This window comes from Myotis nattereri (genome assembly GCF_964212035.1).
Source record: "Myotis nattereri genome assembly, chromosome: 14".
Classification (NCBI taxonomy): domain Eukaryota; kingdom Metazoa; phylum Chordata; class Mammalia; order Chiroptera; family Vespertilionidae; genus Myotis; species Myotis nattereri.
The window spans coordinates 17,648,969-17,672,567 of record NC_138089.1 but is presented as its reverse complement, the minus strand read 5'-3'; the positions used below and the strand labels follow the sequence as shown (position 1 = coordinate 17,672,567).

At 41.9% G+C, this 23,599-nt stretch overlaps 1 protein-coding gene across 1 annotated transcript in view; it reads right to left on the bottom strand.

Moving 5' to 3' along the window:
- DNAH12 (dynein axonemal heavy chain 12) overlaps positions 1-23,599 on the bottom strand; it is a 244,444-nt gene that overhangs the window by 193,006 nt on the left and 27,839 nt on the right. The window contains exons 5-13 of the mRNA XM_081105960.1: positions 20,240-20,321; positions 20,022-20,048; positions 12,617-12,806; positions 11,689-11,761; positions 10,439-10,597; positions 10,022-10,217; positions 2,434-2,622; positions 1,440-1,596; positions 707-798 (exon numbers count right to left, since the gene is read on the bottom strand). Of these exons, the coding sequence (XP_080962086.1) occupies positions 707-798; positions 1,440-1,596; positions 2,434-2,622; positions 10,022-10,217; positions 10,439-10,597; positions 11,689-11,761; positions 12,617-12,806; positions 20,022-20,048; positions 20,240-20,321 (1,165 nt within the window). The remainder of the gene's footprint in view (positions 1-706; positions 799-1,439; positions 1,597-2,433; positions 2,623-10,021; positions 10,218-10,438; positions 10,598-11,688; positions 11,762-12,616; positions 12,807-20,021; positions 20,049-20,239; positions 20,322-23,599) is intronic.

Sequence of the window (23,599 nt, the reverse complement as noted above, 5' to 3'; positions counted from 1 at the left end):
GCCGACGCTCTATCCACTGAGCCAAACTGGTTTCGGCAGGATAGAAGATTTTTATTGTTGATAGTATTACAGATATCTCCCATTACTTCCCTTTTCCCCCCCTACTCACAGCCCTTACCCACACCCAAGGTCTTTATTACCCTATTGCCTGTGTCTATGGACTATATATATAAATTCTTTTATTTCTTCTCATTCCCCCTTACCCCACATTGAGCTATGTTAGTCTCTTCCATGCCTCCCTGCTTCAGCTAAATCCACCTATAAACATCTACTTCAAAACCTAGCTCACTTATCACTGCTTTTAAAAACCTTCACGAATTTCCCAAAGCAAAAGCAATCGTTTCCTCTTCTGTGCTTTCACACTTTATCCATATCTGTATTCCAGTACTTATCTCAATATTTCCATTAATATGTCTAGCTTCCAGGCCAAGTATAAGCTCCTGAGAACAATGTTAATGTATTATTTATTTTTACATCACCAAAATCTTGCTAGGTGTCTGAATGTGATGAAGAAATTTTTGTTGAATCAATGAATGAGTAAATGAATGACTAAAGAAATTATGAGATAAATCTCTAAGTTTACTAAAATGATGTTTTGAATAAATTCTAATAACTTTAATTGAAGCATTTATTTTCTAGAACAAAAAGATCATAATTTTAAAAGGATACTCAAAAGGCATTAATCAAAAACAGAATTATCACTTACCTCTGTGTATTCATCAAAAGTGTGATCTTCTGCCTGAAAAGTCTCTATCAGCTCAACTGCAGTGCCATCAAGGAGCCAATTATATTTTTCAACTGAAAATTAATAATCTAATTTAAATATCAATATTAACCTTTTAAAAAGTGCTTTTTTATATGATCATAGAATGAAATAGCCTATTCAATTAATTATTATTAATTGAGTATTAACATACTAGTACATTAATAGAAATAGAATGGAATAAAATATACTTAAGCAAACCAGGTTAAATACAGATGTTTCAAAATAAAGATAAAAGGGTATGTAATAATCTTAAAATAATTTAAGAGAGAAAAATAAGCCAGTTAATAAAAGATTTTGCTTAAGATATCAAGTAAAATTACCAACCTGACTTCATACACACTTGAGAAGACTATAAACTTGAGCTGCTATTCTTATAGATTACTTTGCTTTTAACCTTAACTTAGCTTTCTCCTTATTCCAACATCTCTTCTTTCTATCTTTTGGCTTTATCACCCTGATCCAGTTAGCATTCACTCTTTGGACCAGACAACAGTATTCAAGTTTCTTAGTTTTAATCCTTGATGCTGCCAACAGCCATGTTCATGTTAACTTCTGGCTCTCCCTGCTCTTTCATGACAGCCCCAGACAACCAAATATCTAGCCAAATTCTAGTAAAAATAAAATGTCATCCTTTTATAATAAAAAGATATAATATCATATTTATCACATATACCATATGTCTCATAGTGTCGTCTTGCACCTTCTAAGTTACGATGTATTTCCACCTTTAGCACATCAAGTGCCCACTGTATCATGTGTTCTGGAAGTTCTGTGTCAAGATTTACAGGTGGTGAAGCTGCTGATAGCCAAGAGGGTACTGATTGGACATTCTAACATAAATAAAAATGACAGTTTATGAAATAACTGTGTAATTGGTCTACTAGTATATGTAGATCTTACATTTTTGAACATTCTTTTCAGATTTTAGTGGCCCAAGAAAAGATAACTTGATGCAAAATACAGTAATGATTTAAAGTGGTATAGTTTGTAATCTATATATATAAAAAGCAAGCGAAAGGACCCCCGTAACAACAGGACAACCGCCCACTGCGGCCAGCAAACTAGCCCAATTGGGGGGTGGAGCCAGCCAGCCAACCTCCCACAGCCCTGTCCCCAGGCCAGCCCCACCCCCGATCGCCCCCCACCCCTAAAGGGGGCGGAGCCAGTGGCCAACCTCCTGAAGGCCCTCCCCTTGGTCAGCCCCACCCCAATGGGCCTCCACCACCCCAATAGGCCCCCAATGGGCCCCCCCACCCCGATCAGGGGCAGGGCCAGTCGGCCAACCACCTGCAGCCCCTCCCCCTGGCCATCCCTAACCCCAGTGGGCCCCCACCACCCTCATTGGCTTATGGCCTCTTCCCCCCCCACCCCCCCCCCCCCCCGCCCCGCCAGCTCTACCCCTGATTGGCTCCCCCACTCTGATCAGAGGCAGGGCCTCTTGGGAGGTTGTCATAACTACAATAAGACTTCTATAAACAATTGTTATCTTCAACCAGAAGACTTTCTCAAAGACAAAGCACTTTATTTTAACATAAAATAACTTGGAGTATGGAAATAAAGAGTTGTAACATTTTATGTATATAAATACTTTATGGAGTTTCAACTCAATTTAAAATTTTGAAAAAGAGCCATATAAAGAAACCTGATAGATAAGGATGAATTGATACCTGCAGAGCTTCAGCTATTCTCTCTACCAAACCAAAAACAACATCTTCCAAATCTTGAAAGGTAGGGTAAAATTCCATTTTCTCATCATCAATTGTCAATTCCATCTTAAATATCGGCAGCCCTCGTTCATCTTCTTGGTCAAAGAGTTTTACAAATCCTTCTACAGTTCTCTTTAAGAGATCCTTTATCTGCATGATTTTATAAATTACTATTAATTTCAAGAGTACAAGTTCAACCTTTAACTAAAATCAGTGTATAATCAAGTCATTCTATCAATCCATTTAGTCCTGAAAATTATCTTCATTCAGCACATATTTTCTTTTGTTGTTGTTGTTGCTGTTGTTGTTAATCCTCACCTAAGGACATTTTTTCCAATACTCTTCAGAGAGAGTGGAAGGGAGTGAGGCGTGGGAGAAGAGAGAGAAACATCAATGTGAGAGACATCCACTGGTTGCCTTCCGCACGTACCCCAAACAGGAAGGGAAAGTAAACCTGCAATCCAAGTACATGCCCTTGACCAGGAATCCTACCCAAAACCCTTAGGTATGTGGGGAGACAGTAACCACTGAGCCATGCTGGCCAGGGCTGTATTTTTTAATCCTCACCTGAGGATATGTTTTTACTGATTTTAGAGAGAAAGGGGGGGAGAGAGAGAAAGAGAGAGAGAGAGAGAGAGAGAGAGAGAGAGACATCAATATGAGAAAGAAACATTACTCTGTTGCCTCCTATTAGCATCCAACCCAGGATCAAACCCACAACCTAGGTATGTACCCTGACCAGGAATTGAACCCACAACCATTTTGGTATATGGGGTGACACTCCAACCAACTGAGCCACCTGTCAGGGCAGCACAGTATGTTCTTAATAAATGTAGTCTAAAATAATAAATGGAAAAATATATGCAAACCTTCATATTTTTATAGAATATCAACAATCTTAAAATGGCAACTCAGAATCTTCCACACTCTAGTTATTTTGCCCCTGATATAGAAAACATTTCAGAAGACCAAACAACATGGTGAAGACTGAGGGTAAGGGAGCCCTGACCCTTATAGTGAGGGTGTCATGGGATGACATGTACATGGGGTGAGGGGCAGTGGTAAAGATACAGCTAGCTGCTATTGTCACAAGAGTCAAATGTTCAATATTATTAATTTTGTGAGCCTGTTACTAAAACTTTGGAGGCTTGAAAATGATCACGGTGGGAATATTTATGCCATGGAAATTAGCAAACACTACAAAACAGGGTAGTTGTTATTGTTGTTTCTGGAGAGCCAAATTTCCAGCACACCCTTTGGTTAGCGTGAAGCTACTGGAACTTAGAAATGTGCACAATACATGACGAAAGTATGAATAATCTCTCTCTATAAAAGCCAAGCAAACAGCACACCGAAACGACTGGAACGACCAGTCACTATGACATGCACTGCTGCTAGCCAACCAGCCTGATGGGGGGTGGGCGGTTCCTCCACCCCAGCTGGCCCCACCCCTAACAGGCCCCACAATACCTTGATCGGAGGTGAGGCTGGCCGGCCAACCTCCTATGTTCCCTCCCCCGAGCTGGCTCAGCCCAATCGGCCCCCATGGGGCAGTCCAGCTGGACCCCACCCATGCACAAATTCGTGCACTGGGCCTCTAGTGCAGGGGTGGGCAAACTTTTTGACTCGAGGGCCACAATGGGTTCTTAAACTGGACCGGAGGGCCAGAACAAAAGCATGGATGGAGTGTTTGTGTGAACTAAGATAAATTCAAAGTAAACATCATTACATAAAAGGGTACGGTCTTTTTTTTTTTTTCAGTTGTATTCATTTCAAATGGGCCGGATCCGGTCCATGGGCCATAGTTTGCCCACGGCTGCTCTAGTGTATTCTTATAATTAACCAACTATTGGAAATTTACCCAAACAGACAAATATAGATCTAAATGATCTTCAAAATGTTCCTCATCTCTTTACTTCTCATCAAATGATCATAGTTCTCTTAAGGGGATAAAGACAGAAAGAAAATCATATATATTAGTTATAGTAATATATTATTTATATATATATATATAATTTTTTTTAGAGGTCCAGTGCACAAATTCATGCACAGGTGGGTCCCTCTGGGTGGCCTGCAGGGATCGGGCCTAAACCCGCATTTCAATGCCACCTGCAGCTCCTACCTGCTGCTCCCACTCATCCTGGCCCCACTGTATCTGCCACAGGCTCGTGCCCAATCAGTCCCGATCTGGAGAGGCTCATGCTGACACAGCAGTGCTCACCAGCCATGAGCCCTGTGTCCGGTGCCCTACCGAGGGGAGTAGCTTGCGGGATCTGGCTGAAACCGGCTCTCCGACATCCCCGAGGGGCTCCCGGATCGCGAGAGTGTGCAGGCCAGGCCAAGGGATCCCACTGGAGCACAACCAGGCCGGGGAGGGACCGCAGGAGGGCTCCAGGGTGTGTCCGGCTCATCTCGCTCGGTCCCGATAGGCCAGACCCCAGCAGCAAGCTAATGTACTGGTCGGAGCATCTGCTCCCTGGTGTCAGTGCACGTCATAGCAAGTGGCTGAGCAGCCTTAGCATATCATTAGCATATTACGCTTTGAGTGGTTGTTCTGTAATTCAGTCTATTTGCATATTACCCTTTTATTATATAAGACTAGAGGCCCGATGCACAAAAATTTGTGCACTCAGGGGGGAGGGGGCTCTCTCAGCCCGGCCTGTGCCCTCTCGCAGTCTGGGACCCCTCGGGAGATAACGACCTGCTGGCTTAGGCCTGCTCCCGGGAGGCAGAGGGCAGGCCCAATCCCTAGGTGCAGCCACTAGTCGGGCTCAGAGCAGGGCCGATTGGGGAGTTGGGGCACCACCCCCGGTCATGCACAGAGCAGGGCGGATCGGGAGGTTGCGATGCCACCCTCAGTCACACTCACAATAGGGCCGATTGGGGGGGTTGGGGCACCGCCCCGTCACACTCAAGGCAGGGTCGAGGGGGAGGTTGTGGCGCAACCCCATCACGCACAGAGCAGGGCCAATCAGGGGGTTGGGGAGCTCCCCCCAGTCACTAACAGAGCAGGGCCCATCAGGGGGGTTAGGGCTCCTTACCCTGTCACGCACAGAGCAGGGCCAATCAGGGGGTTGGGGAGCTCCCCTCTGTCACTCACAGAGCAGGGCCCATCAGGGGGGTTGGGGCTCCGTACCCTGTCACCCACAGAGCAGGGCCAATCAGGAGGTTGGGGCGCTGCCCCATGTCATGCACAGTGCAGGGCCCATCAGGGGGGTTGGGGCTCGGTACCCTGTCACACACAGAGCAGGGCCAATCAGGGGGTTGGGGAGCTCCCCCCGTCACGCACAGAGCAGGGCGGATCAGGGGGTTGGGGCACCACTTCTATCACCCACAGAGCAGGGTCGATCAGGGGGTTGGGGAGCCACCACTGTCACACTCAGGGCAGGGCCGATGGGGAGGTTATGCCTCTACCCCATCACACGTCATGTACAGAGCAAGGTGGATAGGGAGGTTGTGGCCCCGCCCCCTGTCACACACAGAGCCGCAGGGCAATCAGGGGGTTTGGGTGCTGCCCCCTGTCACACTGATCCCGGTGCCGGGAGGCATCTCAGCTCCGCTGATCCCGGTGCTGGGAGGACTCACGGCTTCACTGATCCTGGTGCTGGGAGGCATATTACCCTTTTACTATATAGGATAGAGGCCTGGTGCACGGCTGGGGACCGGCTGGTTTGCCCTGAAGGGTGTCCTGGATCAGGGTGGGGGTCCCCACTGGGTCGCCTGGCCAGCCTGGATGAGGGGTTGATGGCTGTTTACAGCTGGTCACAAACCCGTCAGGGTGGGGGTCCCCACTGGGGTGCCTGGCCAGCCTGGTTGAGGGACTGAGGGCTGTTTTCATGCTGGCGGGTGACTGAAGCTCCCAACTGCTCCTTTTTTTCTTTCTTTTTTTTTTTTTTTATTCTGGGCCAGCTTTAGCTCTGGCTCCAGCTCTGAGGCCTCTGCTGCTGAAAGCAGGTATCCGGTTTGTTTGGGTTCTATAATCGAAACTCTGTATCAACTCCAGCTCTGAGATCCCGTGGGGCTGAAAGCAGGTTTCTGGGGTTTTGTTTAGCTTCTATATTTGTAACAATTTTTCAAACTGCAAGCTCAGAGGCCACAAGGCAGGCGGGGAACCTTGGTTTCCTCCGTCACTGAAGCAAGCAAGCTTCATGTTAGTTTCAAGCTGCCTGGCTGCCGGCCGCCATCTTGGCTGGCAGTTAATTTGCATATCTCGCTGTTTAGCCAATGGGAAGGGTAGCGGACGTACGCTAATTACCATATTTCTCTTTTATTAGATAGGACTAGAGGCCCGGTGCACAAAAATTTGTGCGCTCGGTGGGGAGGGGTGGTACCCTCAGCCCGGCCTGTGCCCTCTTGCAGTCTGGGACTCCTCGGGAGATAACAACCTGCTGGCTTAGGCCTGCTCCCGGGTGGCTGAGGGCAGCCCCAATCCCTAGGTGCAGCCTCTAGTCGGGCTCAGAGCAGGACCGATTGAGGAGTTGGGGCGCCGCCCCCTGTCATGCACAGTGCAGGGCAGGTTGGGAGGTTGCGATGCCACCCTCAGTCACGCTCAGGGTAGGGCCAATTGGGGGGTTGGGGCACCGCCCCCTGTCACACTCAAGGCAGGGTCGATGGGCAGGTTGCGACGCCACCCCCTGTCGCGCACAGAGCAGGGCCCATTAGCGGGGGTTGGGGCTCCGTACCCTGTCACGCACAGAGCAGGGCCCATCAGGGTGTTGGGGAGCTCCCCCCTGTCACACACAGAGCAGGGCCGATAGGGGAGTTGGGGCACCGCCCCCTGTCACCCATAGAGCAGGGCCGATCAGGGGGTTGGGGCACTGCCACTGTCACACTCAAGGCAGGGCCGATGGGGAGGTTATGGCTCTACCCCATCACACACAGAGCAGGGCTGATCAGGCTGTTGGGGTGCCGCCGTCTATCACCCAAAGAGCAAGGCCGATAAGGGGGTTGGGGCACTGCCCTCTCACACTCAGGGCAGGGCCGATGGGGAGGTTATGGCTCTACCCCGTCACACGCAGAGCAGGGCCGATCAGGTGGTTGGGGCACTGCCCCCTGTCACACACAGAGCTGCAGGGCCATCAGAGGGTTGGGGAGTTCCCCCTATCAGGCACAGAGCAGGGCTGATCAGGGGGTGGGGCACCTTCCCCTGTCAGGAACAGAGCAGGGCCGATAGGGAGGTTGTGGCCCAGCCCCCTGTCACACACAGAGCCGCAGGGCAATCAGGGGGTTTGTGCGCTGCCCCCTGTAACGCCGATCCCAGTGCCGGGAGGCATATTACCCTTTTACTATATAGGATAGAGGCCTGGTGCCCGGGGGGGTGCTGGCTGGTTTGCCCTGAAGGGTGTCCTGGATCAGGGTGAGAGTCCCCACTGGGGTGCCTGGCCAGCCTGGGTGAGGGGATAATGGCTGTTTGCAGCTCGTCACACACCCTTCAGGTTGGGGGTCCCCACTGGGGTGCCTGGCCAGTCTGGGTGAGGGGCTGAGGGCTGTTTTCAGGCTGGCAGGTGACTGAAGCTCCAACTGCTCCTTTTTTTCTTTTCTTTTCTTTTTTTATTCTGGGCCAGCTTTAGCGTTGAGGCTTGGCTCCAGCTCTTAGGCCTCCGCTGCAAAAAGCAGGTTTCTGGCCTTTGTTTACCTTCTGTATTTGAAACAATGTTGCGATCCTGCTGGCTGAAGCCCAGCGGACTAAAGCAGGATTCTGGGGTTTTGTTTAGCTTCTATATTTGTAACATAGTTGCTTAGAGTTGCAGCTCAGAGGCCTGCAGCGGCAGGCGGGGAATGTTGGAGTCCTCCGTCACTGAAGCAAGCAAGCCTCATGTTTGCTTTAAGCTGCCTGGCTGCCGGCCACCATCTTGTCTGGCAGTTAATTTGCATATTGCCCTGATTAGCCAATGGGAAGGGTAGCAGTCGTACGCTAATTACCATGTTTCTCTTTTATTAGATAGGATTATCCTTTTAAAGATACATTGCAAAATTCATAAAATCTTTGGAGATCTTTACCAGCCATAGGGGAAGGTTCTTTGTTTTAAAAAAATTTTTTTCATTGATTTTATAGATAAAGGTAAGGAGAGGGAGAGAGAGATATAAACATTGATAAGAAACATCAATATCAACTGGCTACCTCCTGCATGCCCCACACTGGGGATTGACCCCACAACCCAGGTATGTGCCCTGACCAATAATCGAACTGCATCGATACTTAACCACTGAGCCACACCAGATGGGCCACAGGGAAAGTTTTTATTCAAAACTCTTTTTCTAGCCCAGCCAGCATAGTTCAGTGATTGAGTGTCAACCTATGAATTGACCCAGGCTGCAGGCTCGATCCCCAGTGTAGGGCGTGCAGGAGGCAGCCAATGAATGATTCTCTCTTCTCATTGATGTTTCTATCTCTCCCTCCCTCTCCCTTCCTTTCTAAAATCAATAAAAAATAAGTAAAGACTATATAAAATCGCTGAACCGGTTTGGCTCAGTGGATAGAGCGTCAGCCTGCGGACTGAAGGGTCCCAGGTTCGATTCCGGTCAAGGGCATGTACCTTGTTTGTGGGCACATCCCCAGTTGGGGGCATGCAGGAGGCAGCTGATCGATCTCTCTCATCGATGTTTCTGGCTCTCTACCCTCTCCCTTCTTCTCTGTAGAAAATCAATAAAATATTAAATAAATAAATAAAATAAAATGATGCAGCCACTTTGGAAAAAGTCTGGCAGTTCTTAAAAAATTAAAACAAACAAAAAAACCCCTCTTTTTCTAGAATTGTTTTTCTGCAATAGTAAAAACCTGAAGAGCATAAAATTAATATTCTCTTTCTGTTTGTCATTTAAAGATGGTCAATAATATTTTGAACCAAGATTTTAAGTTTCCATCTGGCTTCCCCCATAATTTCTAAATTTATATATCTTGTTTTGTATATTAATTTGCATGTCAGCTCTTTCTCCAGGCTTTGAACCCAAGCTATGCAGGCTGTGGCTTCACAAAATTATAGTAAAAATATTTTTATAACTTACTTCAAAATAATTACTTAACACTTTGTCTAAATGTCTAAATAGAATTTTATTTAAAACTAGAGGCTCGGTGCACAAAATTTATGCACTCGAGGCGGGGGGGGGGGGCGGGAGCAGTGTCACTCAGCCCAGATTGCGAGAGGGTGCAGGCCAGGCCGAGGGACCCCACCGGTGCACAATTGGGGCTAGGGAGGGACACGGGAGGTTGGCCAGCGCGGCAGGATCACGGGAGGGCTCCAGGGCATGTCCAGCCCATCTTGATCAGTCCCAATTGGCCAGACCCTAGACGCAAGCTAACCTATCGGTCAGAGCGTCTGCCCCCTGGTGGTCAGTACATGTCATAGTGACTGGTCGACTGTCTCCCCAATGGTCAGTGCACATCATAGCGAGCAGCTGAGCGGCCTTAGCATATCATTAGCATATTACACTTTGATTGGTTGAATGGCTGACCAGAAGACTGGACACTTAGCATATTAGGCTTTCATTGTATAGGATACCAAACTAATTTTAATAAGATTATCACTTAAAATACGTAAAACATATTTACCTGATTTGACATAAGTGTCGAAACACAGTTATAAAATGAATCCAACTTTTCAGGTTTAATGCCTTCGAGAGCTTCCTTCTTGGTAAAAAGATTTATAACCTTTGTATACCATGTGTTCATTATCTTCTCTTCTGCCTTCCTAGCTTGTATTGATAGATCATTTTTCAGTGATTCACAATCAATTGGGCCTTTAGCTCTATTTATGAGAAAAATAAAAATGATTTTAAAGCAAATGATAGATACTGGTCTTGATATGTAATTGTTAAAACAAATAAAAAATTTAAAATTTTTTGAAATCTAAAGAAAAGTTCTGAAGATTTATCAGTGAGTTTTAAAAATTATATAGTCAAAAATATAAAGACTCAAACACAGGAGACAGTCACATTTTAAATGTTAATTAACAAATATGGGTTTTACCTAATTCCTGTTAAGTCCAGCAAAAGTGTATTAGCAAATGTCTTGTAACCAAGGTCCAGTAACATCTTCATAATTGGATGAACAATGTGCAAATTAGATAGTATTTGACTTCTTGCCTGCACATAGCTACAATGCCAAGGATTGGAATAATCTTGGCCTCTGGAAAGCAATACACCATGTTAAACAGGATTCAAACAATATACTCTAAGTTTTAGGAATAATGTTTATGATATGGAATTAATATTAAAGAGAGAAAACTGCGGATTAAGAAGAGGGAAATCCTAAGGGCATGGAAGTCTTAGGAAATATGCATGTAATAAAAATACATCAAGATTTTGAAAGTACACTATCCTCAGAGAGATCAGAGGTCATTTAAATTTTTTAAATTAAATTATTGGAGTAACATTGATTAATAACATGGTTTCAAGTGTACAACTTTATAATACAACATCTGTATATTCCATTGTGTGCTCATCACCCTAAGTCTAGTCTCCTGTCACCAAATATTTGACACCCTCTATCCTCTTCATACTCCCCCTACCTCCTTCCCCTCTGCTAACCACTATACTGAGAACAAAGATCATTTGTGGGTAAGGAAGGCTGATGGGCCAGGCATGAGTACCCTACTAACTTCCACTGTGCTCTGGCTCAGTTACCTTCGGCAGAGATAAATCAACACAGTCCTTAGTAATGGGAAGAAGGGATGGAAAAATCTATTTGGCATACACCGAAGCTCACTTAAGGTCAAATTGAACTGTGCATCCATATGCACAGTTCCCCTAATTGTATAGACTAAAACTACATAAGTACAGTATAGAGGATACTTTGGGGGAGAAAGAAAAAACAGCAGTAGTACTATTTTTTTAGGTGTGTTCAAAATACCTTTGAGTTTCACAGCTTTAGACTTAAATAAAAGATCAGTTTATTTTCTTTTTCTTAAATATTTTTATTGATTTCAGAGAGGAAGGGAGAGAGAGAGAGAGAGAGAGAGAGAGAGAGAGAGAGAGAGAGAGAGAGATATGGAAACATCAGTGATGAGAGAGAATCATTGATTGACTGCCTCATGCTCTTCACTGGGGATCAAGCCCACAACCCGGGCATGTGCCCTTTACTGGAATTGAACTCAGGACCTTTCAGTCCACAGGCCGACGCTCTATCCACTAAGCCAAACCAGCCAGGGCAAGATCAGTTTATTTTCAATCTATTATCAAAACCTAGGTGCAACACTGTTTTGAAAATAATTTACTCACACAGGGAATTCAGGTAAAGGACCTCCATCATCTTCAAGCCAGTTAACTGGAGGTTTCACAAGAACACTCTTCACTAAAATACATATATGTATTAATACTTCTTGAAAACCATTTAAAGATTATCAATAACATTTTGAACCAAGATTTTACAGAGAACGAAATGAGAATCCATCAACTTGGAATCTCATAATTTCAAAAAAAATGTTTACTAGGATAGTTCTTTTGTTAATATACTCCAATAAAGCTTATACTCTTTAAGCATGAGCCCAGTAATCATTCATAATATTGATACATACTTCTAGACTTTCCTCCCATTTTAGATTGTTTCAGAAATAAAGCATTTTTCTGCTTAGTTTATTTAAATAAAACTATAGTTATTTTCTATACCTCAAATCAAAGTTTCTAACTCTTGATATTGAATGGTACAGTTTATTATACATTAAATGAGCATAAGAAAAAATCCCTTTACTTGCAACAAAATCACACTTTTGATACTGCTTTGGCCTTACTTTGAAGGTAAATTCAAATATGGTACAGCTTTAGTAAGTTCTCAGTTATTCTCTTTCCGTCTACTGAAAAGTCACTGCCATGGCCTCTCAAGAAAATTTATTCCAATAAAAATTGCAAAGGTTAAATCCCTAATAAATCTCCCCAAATCTGTTAATTTTATCTTATAATCAAGTACATAGTGTAGCAAGAATTATAAAGACAAAGTGAAAATTTAAAAAGCTATTTAGCTAATAAGCATATAAAAAATTACTAAAAATGGCCTTAAATTGCAAATATTTTGACATTATAGGCTCAAAATAAACATTTAAATAAAAATAATATTTAAGAATACATATAGCCAAAAATATAACATGCATTATTCATATTTCTGCTGTTTATTGGGAGGAGCAGGGGAGCAACGGTGCTATATATTACTTACCCAAATACCTCTTCGTGCTTTTTTCAAAGTCACTTGACACTTCACTGATGAGACTTTGAAGGAGTTCCTCTCTTTTTTTCCCTTGCTTTAAAGACTCAGGTACCAGCATTAACATGTGATCCAGCCATTCTTGCTGAATAGGTACTATAGGACTACTTTCTACACATTGCTTCATATAAATATAGTTCAACTGAGAACGTAATAAGAAAAAAGTAAATGTTCTAAATGAAGTAGCATTTCAATGTAACTACTAAGCTCTGTGTTCTCAAGACAAAATTTTCCTTGAGAATAAAAATACTAGTATATTGCGAAATAACATACTTTCAGAATAAAAAGATTTTAACCCAAAGTACAATCTACAGATACCATTTTATATTCTTCTTTATTTATGATGAGTTCTCACCTAAATAATGTTCTTGGTATATTTCTCCTTTTCTCAAGGCAAAACAAAGACCTTTTATCTAACTTCCTTAACTCAACAAATATTCACAAATTCAACAAATATTTAGATATTGTTCCAAATGCTAAGGATACAGTAGTAAAAACAAAACATACAAAGCCCATGCTGTCTTGAAGATTATATTCTGGTACAAAGCAGTATAGTATAATTTCATAAATTCTCCCCTAGCAATGAGAAGTATAACAAAAATAGACACAAATAAATAGAAAGACAACACTAGATCTTGGTGAAGACATTTTAACATCATGAAAATTTCAGTTGGTGCCAAAATTAATTTAATGCAATACTAATATAAATATCTACACATATTTTATGGAACTGGACAAGTTAAGCATAGAATTCATGTGGAACAATAAACATGTGAGAATAACCAAGAAATCCCGGAGAAAGAAAATCTACAAAAAAAGACTAGCCCTAGGAGACATTAAAATATACTACAAAATTTATTTAATTAGAACTGTGTAGTACAGGTGTATTAATAGATAAATCAGTGGTAAAAAATGAAAAGTCCAGAAATAGGTCCAGTTCCTAAGAAATTTTAGTATATGGTAAATGCGGCATCTCAAATCACTGTAGCAAAGATGAAGTTGTTTCTTTTTATTTTATTTTTTATTGATTTCAGAGAGGAAGGGAGAGAGAGACAGAAACATCAATAATGAGAATCATTGATTGGCTGCCTCCTTCATGCCCCTTACTGGGGATTGAGCCTGCAACCCTGGCAAATAAACCGTGACCTGGTTCATAAACCACTAGTTCTGGGATAACTGGTTAGCCATGTGGAAAAAGAAAAATATAATCAATACCTTACACTATACAGAATAAGTTCCAAATAGTTCAGGAATTTAAATTAAACAGTGGAACTATACAAAGACTAGGGGGAAAAGAATAAATTTTTCTATAACTTGAGTGTATAGAAAAATTTCTTTGCTTCAAATTCCAGATACACAAGGGAAAAAATAATTGAAAAATTCTGACTACATAAAAATATTTGCATGATAAAAAAAAAAAGTCACAATATGAAGGTCAAAAGACAACTGACAATCTGGTATAAAATATTTGCAATATATATCTCAAATAAAGTATAAAAAATACTTAAATTTAGTAAATGGATGAACCTTGAGAACATTATGCTAAATGAAATAAGCTGGTGACAAAAAACCAGCATATTATTCCACTTATATGAGGTATCCAGAGTAGTCAAACTCAAATTCATAGAAACAGGAAATAGAATGGTAGTTGCCAGGGACTGAAGAGAGAGGCAAATGGGGAGTTGTTATTTAATAAGTTTCCGTTTTGAAAGATAAAGTTCTGGTAATGTGTTGCAAAACAGTATGCAAATACTTAACATCATTAAACTGTACACTTAAAATGTTTAAGATAATTTTTTTGTTAGCCCAGCCAGCATGACTCCGTGGCTGAATGTCAACCTATGAACCAGAAGGGCACAGGTTCAGTTCCCAGTCAGGGCACTTGCCTGGGTTGTGGGCTCGATCCCCAGTTGGGGTGTGCAGGAAGCATCCAATCAATGATTCTCTCTCATCACTGATGTTTCTATCCCTCTCTCCCTTACTCTCTGAAATAAATAAAAATATTAAAAATAATAATTTTATGTTAGTTGTATTTTATAATTTTTTTTTAATTTAGGGGAAAATAAGACCAAAATCCAATAGAAAATTAGGCAGAAGATATAAACCATTTCACAATAAAAATATTATTAAAATGGCCCCTAAACTTATGAAAAAAATGTTAATCTCACTCATAATTAGACAAAGCAAATTTAAACCATCCTGAGATCCCATTTGTCAGCTAATTGAAAAAAAAAATACAGGTCCCACATACTGTGGTAAGACTATAAAGAAGCAACACTCTCATAAACTGTGAATAGGAAGGCAAACTACCACAACTCATGTGGAATGAAACTTTGTAATATCTAATAAAACCACATATTGACGCAGAAGTTCCACTTTTAGAAATTGAAAATACACCGTCAACAATATGGAAACACAAGGTTATTCACTGCAGTAAAATACTGGAAGCATTCAAGAGGTGTTGAATAAATTATTATATATTCCCACACATTGGTAGTCTGTGCAGCAGTAACAAAGAATGAGGAAGTTGAATCAACACCTTAAATGTACACAATGTTATATATCAATTATATATTGATAAAGCTGGCAAAAAGAAAAGAATGAAAATCTGTATGAACTAATATGGAATGAGTTCTAGGATAAACAAAATGCAAAAGAATATTTATAATCTGATGCATTTTGTGCAAGATAAAAGAAAAAACATATATGTTCTTTTATAAAAAATTAATCACAGGAAAAATAAGCCAGAAATAATGACCTTGGTTATATAAATGGAGAGTATTGGAATGGGTAGAAAATTTGGGGAGAATGAGAACAGAGTAAAAGGGACAGAAGTATACATTTTACTATAGTTCTGACTTTTAAGCCATTCTATTGTTTCACATGCTCAAAATATAAGTAAAGAAAATCAGTAAGAACAGGGGGAAGAGAAACTCAAAATTTAAAACACACACACAGAAAGAAATGAAGCTAACTGGATATCAACTTAATAATATGGTCATACTGGAAGAGGTATAGAACTAACCATGGTAACTTTTGAACACAGCATTTAGACTGTGTACCTTCAAGCTAAGTACAAAAAAATATATAAAAAAAACACTGAACTATAGTGAATAGGTTTGTTTTCATGTGTTATGAGTTACTAATTTTACAACTGTTTATGTATATTTTAGGATTTAACAAAATCTACATATATAAAAGCCTAATATGCGAAGTGTCCCCTCAGGAGTTCAACCAACCGGGAGTTCGACCAACTGGGAGATCGATCACTCGCTATGATGTGCACTGACCACTAGGGTGTGGCACAGAATGAAGGGAGGACCTGGCCAGCAGCCGGCAGCTGCTAGGGAACCTACCTGTACACAAATTTCATGCACTGAGCCTCTAGTAAATAAATAATTGTGTTACTTAAAAGCCAGATTTCTCAAAAGACTAGAATGAACCCTGTGATGTTGAATCAGAATAGGAGGCATTAGTATAAACTCATGGTTTTTAAGATAGATGGATCATAGAAGGATGGCTTCAGGGCAAGGGCAGGAGGAGCAGCTTTCTCTGCTGGCAGAAGACACTGTTCCTTTGCTGAGCCTCCCCGCTCAGCCATCAGTGACTGCTATACCTGAGTCTCCATCAACCTGGCTTACACCATTCTTCCTGCCCTGGTCAACTCCCTGAAACCCTGCCCCACTCAACTTGAGGACCCAACTAAGCTGCTTCCAATGGTGTTGCCATACAAATGGATCACACCCTGCAGACTTTCATAAAATCTCTCAAAGGTCCACAACCTGAAAACAAGCAGCACAACTGGCCCTCTACAGCCCACCCCACCTATCACCCCAGGCCCTCACAGCCCCATTGTCTGTGGTCATGGGCCATGCATATATGCATACAAGGTTCTTGCTTGTTTTATAATGTTGAGTCTTGAGAGGTCTTTATAAATCCTAGAGATAAATCCTTTGTTGGACATGCAATGTGTGAATATTTTTTCCCAGTATGTAGCTTTTTTATCCATCCTCTTAACATGGTCTTTCACTGAGCAATACTTTTTTTTTTTTTGCTAGTGCTTACTTTTTATTTTATTTTTTTTTATTGTTTTATTGCTTAAAGTATTACAAAGAGTATTACATATGTCTCCTTTTTTTTCCACCCTTGACAATCCCTTAGCCTGAGCAATAGTTCTTAATTTTGATGAAATATAATTTTGGAAAATTTTTATGGATGATGCTTTATGTGTCATGTCTAAGAACTCTTTGCCCAGCCTAGGTTTTCTTCTAAAATTTTTATAGTTTTACATTTCCCCCGTTTTTAATTATAAAACTTTAAAAAACAGTTTTACAATTTACACTTAAATCTATGATCAATTTTTAGTAATTTTTTTACAAAGTGAGATGTTTAGGCTGAGGTTTGGGATCTTTCGTTGTTGTTTACTTGTTTTATTTTTTTATGGATGTCTACTTGCTCCACCCTATTTATTAAAAAGACTGTCCTTCTTCCATAGAATTGATATTTGCACCTTGCTCAAAAATCAGTTGATTGCACTTGTGGGGTTAAATGGGTCATCTATTGTGTTCCATTGATCCATTTGTCCAATTATTCAAAAATAAAAGATTTTTTAAAAGTCAACTGGAGGTCTAGTGATAGAAGTATTGGAAAAATATCTTTTTGATTTGGCAATTAATGGTCAATGGTGACATTAATGAAATGGTGGAGTTTCTAGAAGCCAGATTGCCAAGAGCAGTGGGTTCAGGAGGGAATGAATGTTTTTATACCGAGGTACCTATTTTAGATTGTAAAACACTAAAAGGCAAAAACTGTGGAGGAAGAGTGAGGATGCTAAACACATAAACAGAAATATCTTATAATTCACCCAGCCTCATATTATATATTTATGAATGTTTAGGGGTTGTTTCATATTAGTTCTTATACCAAGTAAAAAGGAAATTCACAGCCAAAATCTCCAGAAAAGTTGGGAAGCAGAAGGAGAAGGAGGACAAGTATTTTTAAACAACAAACTCACAATAGCTAAAATGAGGGTTTTCCAAAGATCCTCGATCCACATGAAAGTATCTTTAGTCCTCTATCCTCAAGGGGAACACTAAAGGAATGGAAAATCTGTACCCCTCTCTGGGAACATGTTGTATAAATTCCTCTTTGGTATAACTAGCTCCATGAGTTTACATATCCTTTGCTGTTAAAGAAATGTCTCATGTTGTCATCTTTCCACCAATCATATCTTAGTCCCTTATTGTTACCCATAGTCTTTTTTTTAAATCTCTAGCACCTTATATCAGTACTAGAGGCCTGGTGCATGAATTTGTGCACATTGAAAGGAAATTAATTAAAAGAAATATTTTAATATCACTATTCGCCCTTTCTCTATAATAGAAGTGTCAACCAAATTCATGATCAACAATGACAGATGGAAACACTCGCGTGTAATTGGCGCCAGCGAGAGCTTTATATGTGTAGATAAACTAGCTTAATTAGACCTGCTTTCTGATTTAGCTAAACTTTTACCAGCCCAGTGAAGTGCCGGGAGCCAGTCCATGCTTGCTGTTTCAAGGGACCTGGCATATATGGCATAGTGTTCTTAATATGTTTGCTCACCTTCTTGGCACTGTGTGTTTTAACCAAGGTCACCTCTCTGAGAAAGGTTGTTTCCCCAGGTAGGGATTTTCCCCTGAAGTTAGGGAGGGAATAAAACCTCTTAACTAAGTGCCAGGCGGGTAATTAATCACTTTAACTATGAACAATCATGCTTAAGCTACATAATCTTTACTCCCTGGAATGGAGATAAGAAACGCCCTAACCTTTGTAATAGAGATTGATAGGATTGAATCAACTGGTAAAAATACAGATGTAACAAGACAGCAAGAGACAGAGAGAAGACAGAACCAGGAGGCACAGAACCTACACAGACAGAAGAACTTCACTGGAAAGAACATGGCAAAAGATCCTGGACTGAACCTGACTACAGAAATTGGCAAGAGAACCTGACTAGAACCTGGTGACTGAACCTGGCTGGAGAACCTGGACAGAACCTGGCTGGAGAACCTAACGAGGGAACATGGCTACAGAACCTGGCTGGAGAACCTGGAGAACCTGGCTGGAGAACCTAGCAAGAGACCATGGACACAGAACCTGGCTGGAGATCCTAAGCAGAACCTCTCTGGAGATCGAGACCAGAACTTGGCTGGAGATCCTGGCTAGGCTGCTGATCAACTGAAAGCTGTCTTCGTGTCATTCCTTCTCCGCCGACTCCGTCCACACCTTTGGGGACCCCTGGACCCGCTGGGGCTGGACCCCGGCAGTGAAGTACCCCAACTTCTCTTTCAAGTAATTGTCAGCAACACAGCAGTAAATATCAACACAAAGCAGATTATTATTGTAAATCACAGAGGGAGAACAAAGGGTGAAACATTTAACTGTAGCAGTGTTTGACTATATTCTGTGCAGTGAGAAAACCTGAAGTCATTTTCAAGTTCCACCATTTCTTCTTTTCAGTCAGGTCAAGTTTCTAAACTTCCTAAATCTCCATTTTCCAGCTAATGACAAGAAAATAGGATTCAACTGAGTCTCCTATATACCTTCTGAGAGGATCAAATGAGATGAGGCTCGTGAAAACGCTTCACAGACATTTGGTTAAAGTGTAAAATGTTTGCACTTGGCTATAAAGCAAGTCGGTTCCTAGGCTGAAGAAACTCCAAGGAGGGTAGTCACTAGGGAGAGGAAGCGGGTATTGCTACGTGATGTCATTACCCGGCGCCCACAGCCACTGTTTCCAGGCTGGGCTGGGCTATGGGCCACATTTTGTGGCATGGTGTCTTGACAGCATTGGCTGCAATTTGGTGGGCTGTTGAATTGGGTGGTGGTGGGGCCTGTGTCCCACTTGGGGGAAGCCGAGTGTTGCTTTGTCGGCACCAGGTCCATGGTGCCATTTCTTTGTAAATGGCTAGTGTGCATCATGGCAGCTCCTGCATTGAGCATCTGCCCCCTGGTGGTCAGTGCATGTCATAGGAACCAGTTGGATGGTTGGAGGGACACTTAGCATATTAGCCTTTTATATATATACAGATTAGATGCATTTCCTTTGTAACTGCCATTTTGAATTTTCTTTCAGTTTTTTGGAATAAGAATCATACTATTTAAAATAAATTCCCTAATAGCAAATGGCAACAATGTAACTCTTAAAACCCATATTGCCATCTATGACATGCTTGCTCCTTTGGGCAAAGAAAAAATCTGTTTATAAATTTCTTTCTTTTCAAGAATGGCACTTAGCAGGTGGTCTTAGAAAGAGCTACTTTGTAATAGTTTCTTTGAATATTTTCAAAACAATAAATATAAAAAATGAACTCACTCCTTTCTTTTTAATTTCACTGGTCATCTGTCAAAAGCAAACAAAAAGACAATTAAATCAAGTAGAAATTTTTAAGTGATTTAATTTTTTAAATACTAAAATATAGTTTAAAGTATATGTAATATTCTTTAAAATACTAATTATATTGAAATTGACAAAATAATTAAGAATTAAAACAACATTAAAATAAACTTTTTAAAGAGAAAACAAAAACTTACGATTGGAGGATCATCTGGCTCTGGTGATAAAGGTGTCCTTTTACTTAGTGTTTTGTCTAATTTTTTTTTGGCTCCCTCAATTCTGAAATATATAATTTAAAAATGTATGTTATCTCTAGAAGATAATAACATTAGGACATATTCTTAAAATATTACAATTTGAACATTTTTTCAATTATACTTAAAGAAGAGAGACTCAAGAGTTCTTTATCTTACTGAATTTTCTATGAGAAATAAATCCCCAAAAGCCATTACCAATGAGATCTTAATTTTCTAATTATTCATGTGTAATGTAAAAGAATTAGAACTTATTGAAAATTTTTAAAGTTAATCCTGACACATTGTGGGTCTTTATATGTATTATCTCTCTTCATTACTACCCTTCAGAGAAACTTTCCCTTACCCCTTATATAAAGTTGCACTTCCTTCACTATCATCCCTTTTATCCTCACTTACTTTGATACATAGCACTTAGCACCATTTGACATATAATATGTTTTATCCATTTCTTATCCCCAGTGCCCAGTAGGTATCTGGCAGAGAATAGGTGCTCAATAAATAGTATTTAATGTACAAACTTATCACCCATAAAATACTCCTTCATCTGTAAATAAAGTTATGTCATCATATAATCCATCCATCACCAAATATAAATTGAATGCTTATATTATGCAAGACACTCTACTAGGTTTTATTAAAATACCAGAGGCCCGATGCACAAAATTTGTGCATGGGTAGGGTCTCTAGGCCTGGCTGGTGATCAGGACCAATCTGTGGGGTGACCAGCAGGGCAATCACCTTGGCCGGCCTGGCACCACCCACTCACTGGCCCCGCTCCCCACCGCCTCCGGTTGCCTCCACCTATGGGGCAACAAGCAAGGCAATCAGGGGGCCCCCGCTGGCACCCACTTTGGCTGACCTGGGGCCTGCAGGCTGGGGCAGTTCCTGCATTGAGCGTCTGCCCCCTGGTGGTCAGTGCGCATCATAGCAATCAGTCATTCCACCGGTCTTTTCGCCATTTGGTCGATTTACGTATTAGGCTTTTAGTATATAGGATTACAGCAACAAATCTCAAGGAATTGAAACTGAAATGGTAAGTAGATAAAAACAGAGTGCAAGGAGAAACTAAGATGGCGGCATAGGGAAACACCGAAATTGCTGCCTCCTACAACAACTTCAAAACACAATAAAAAGACAAAACGGACATCATCCAGAACTTACAGGAAGGCTGGCGGAGTGGAAATTCTACAACTAGAAGGAAAGAGAAAAGCACATTGAGGGTCAGGAGCTGCAGAAGTAAAGTGCAGAGGTACGGAGGCTCGAGCGCCCGCGGAAAGGGGCTGGCACCTGAGGACGCGGCTGTCTTTTTGAATCGGGAGGGAGTCACAAGCTCCCGACTGCTCTGCACTCCGGTTCCGGGAAGTCTCTGGGGATCCAGGACTCATACGGGGAGAAACTGGACTGTTTGGCAGCGGGCAGAACTCGGAACTCGAGGGCGGCTTTCCCTCAGAGGTGCTTGCAGCAATTAAATTATCAGGACACTGAGACGTGCACGGCCCCTTAGGGCAGGGCTGAGAATCCGCCATAGTTCCTTGCTCCGCCCTCTGATTCCATGAGAACCCGCCCCACCCAAGCTGCGGCAGAGGCTTTTGCATATGAATGCCCTGGCCCTTTGCAACCTGAAAATTACCTAACAAACTGCAGCTGGGCCACAGACCCAGAACTTCCAAGAGAAGGCCCAAGGCCCCACAGCAGCTTGCATTGCTTCACAGCTGGGCCTCATCAGGGCACCTCCAAACTCCAAAAAAGGAAGGGGAATCTTCAGATCTCTTCATAGCTCCTGCTGGGTAACCTCCAAGAGCCAGTGTACCCAGTGGCCAGAGGGGGACCATCCGGATTACAACTCCTCAGATCCATAAGGGACACAAACAGGGGGCAGACTCAGTGAGCACCAAAGCCCCACTGAAGCAAGTCTTGCCCCAGAAGGGTGTCTTCAGCACAGAAGTTCTCCCACTGCAGACACAGCTGATTCTCACTGCCAATTGGCCTGGAGGTCAATTCCTCCCAGTGATCCTACAACAATAAAGGCATAACTACAACAAGACTGTGCACAAAGCCCACAAGGGGGTGCACCAAGAGTGTCCACCTCAGGTAACGGGGGAGGCTGAGCCACTGGGCCCTATAGGACACCTAGCACACAAAACCACTCTCTCAACACAGGGAAGCATAAAAAATGCGGAGACAAAGAAACAGGTCACAAATGACAGAAATGGAAGAAAGCAAATGACTGGATATAGAGTTCAAAACCACGTTTATAAGGTTTTTCAAGAATTTTATGGAAACCGCCGATAAATTTAGTGAGACCCTCAAGAAATCTAGTGAGACCCTCGAGGATATGAAAAAAGACCAACTAGAAATTAAGCATACACTGACTGAAATACACGATATTATGCAGAGTTCCAACAGCAGACTAGAGGATCGCAAGAATCAAGTCAAAGATTTGAAATATGAAGAAGCAAAAAACACCCAACCTGAAAAGCAAAATGAAAAAAGAATCCAAAAATATGAAGAGAGTGTAAGGAGCCTCTGGGACAGCTTCAAGCATACCAACATCAGAATTATAGGGGTGCCAGAAGAAGTGAGAAGGCAAGATATTGAAAACCTATTTGAAGAAATAATGACAGAAAACTTCCCCTACCTGGTGAAAGAAATAGACTTACAAGTCCAGGAAGCGCAGAGAACCCCAAACAAAAGGAACCCAAAGAGGACCACACCAAGACACATCATAATTAAAATGCCAAGAGCAAAAGACAAAGAGAGAATCTTAAAAGCAGCAAGAGAAAGACAGTCAGTTATTACCTACAAGGGATTACCCATACGACTATCAGCTGATTTCTCAACAGAAACCATGCAAGCCAGAAGAGAGTGGCAAGAAATATTCAAAGTGATGAATGCCAAGAACCTACAACCAAGATTACTTTATCCAGCAAAGCTATCATTCAGAATAGAAGGTCAGATAAAGAGCTTCACAGATAAGAAAACGCTAAAGGAGTTCATCACCACCAAACCAGCATTATATGAAATGCTGAAAGGTATTCTTTAAGAAGAGGAAGAAGAAAAAGGAACTCTTACCATTTGCCACAGCATGGATGGAACTGGGGAGCGGAAAAATACCACATGATCTCACTCATTTGTGGAATATAATGAACAACATAAACTGATGAACAAGGACTGATCCAGAGATGGAGAGGCATTGATTGGAATGTCGGGCCTTGGAGGGAAGGTAGGGGAGGGTGGGGGTAAGGGGAAAGACCAACCAAAGGACTTATATGCAAGCATAAAGGCCTAACCAATGGACAC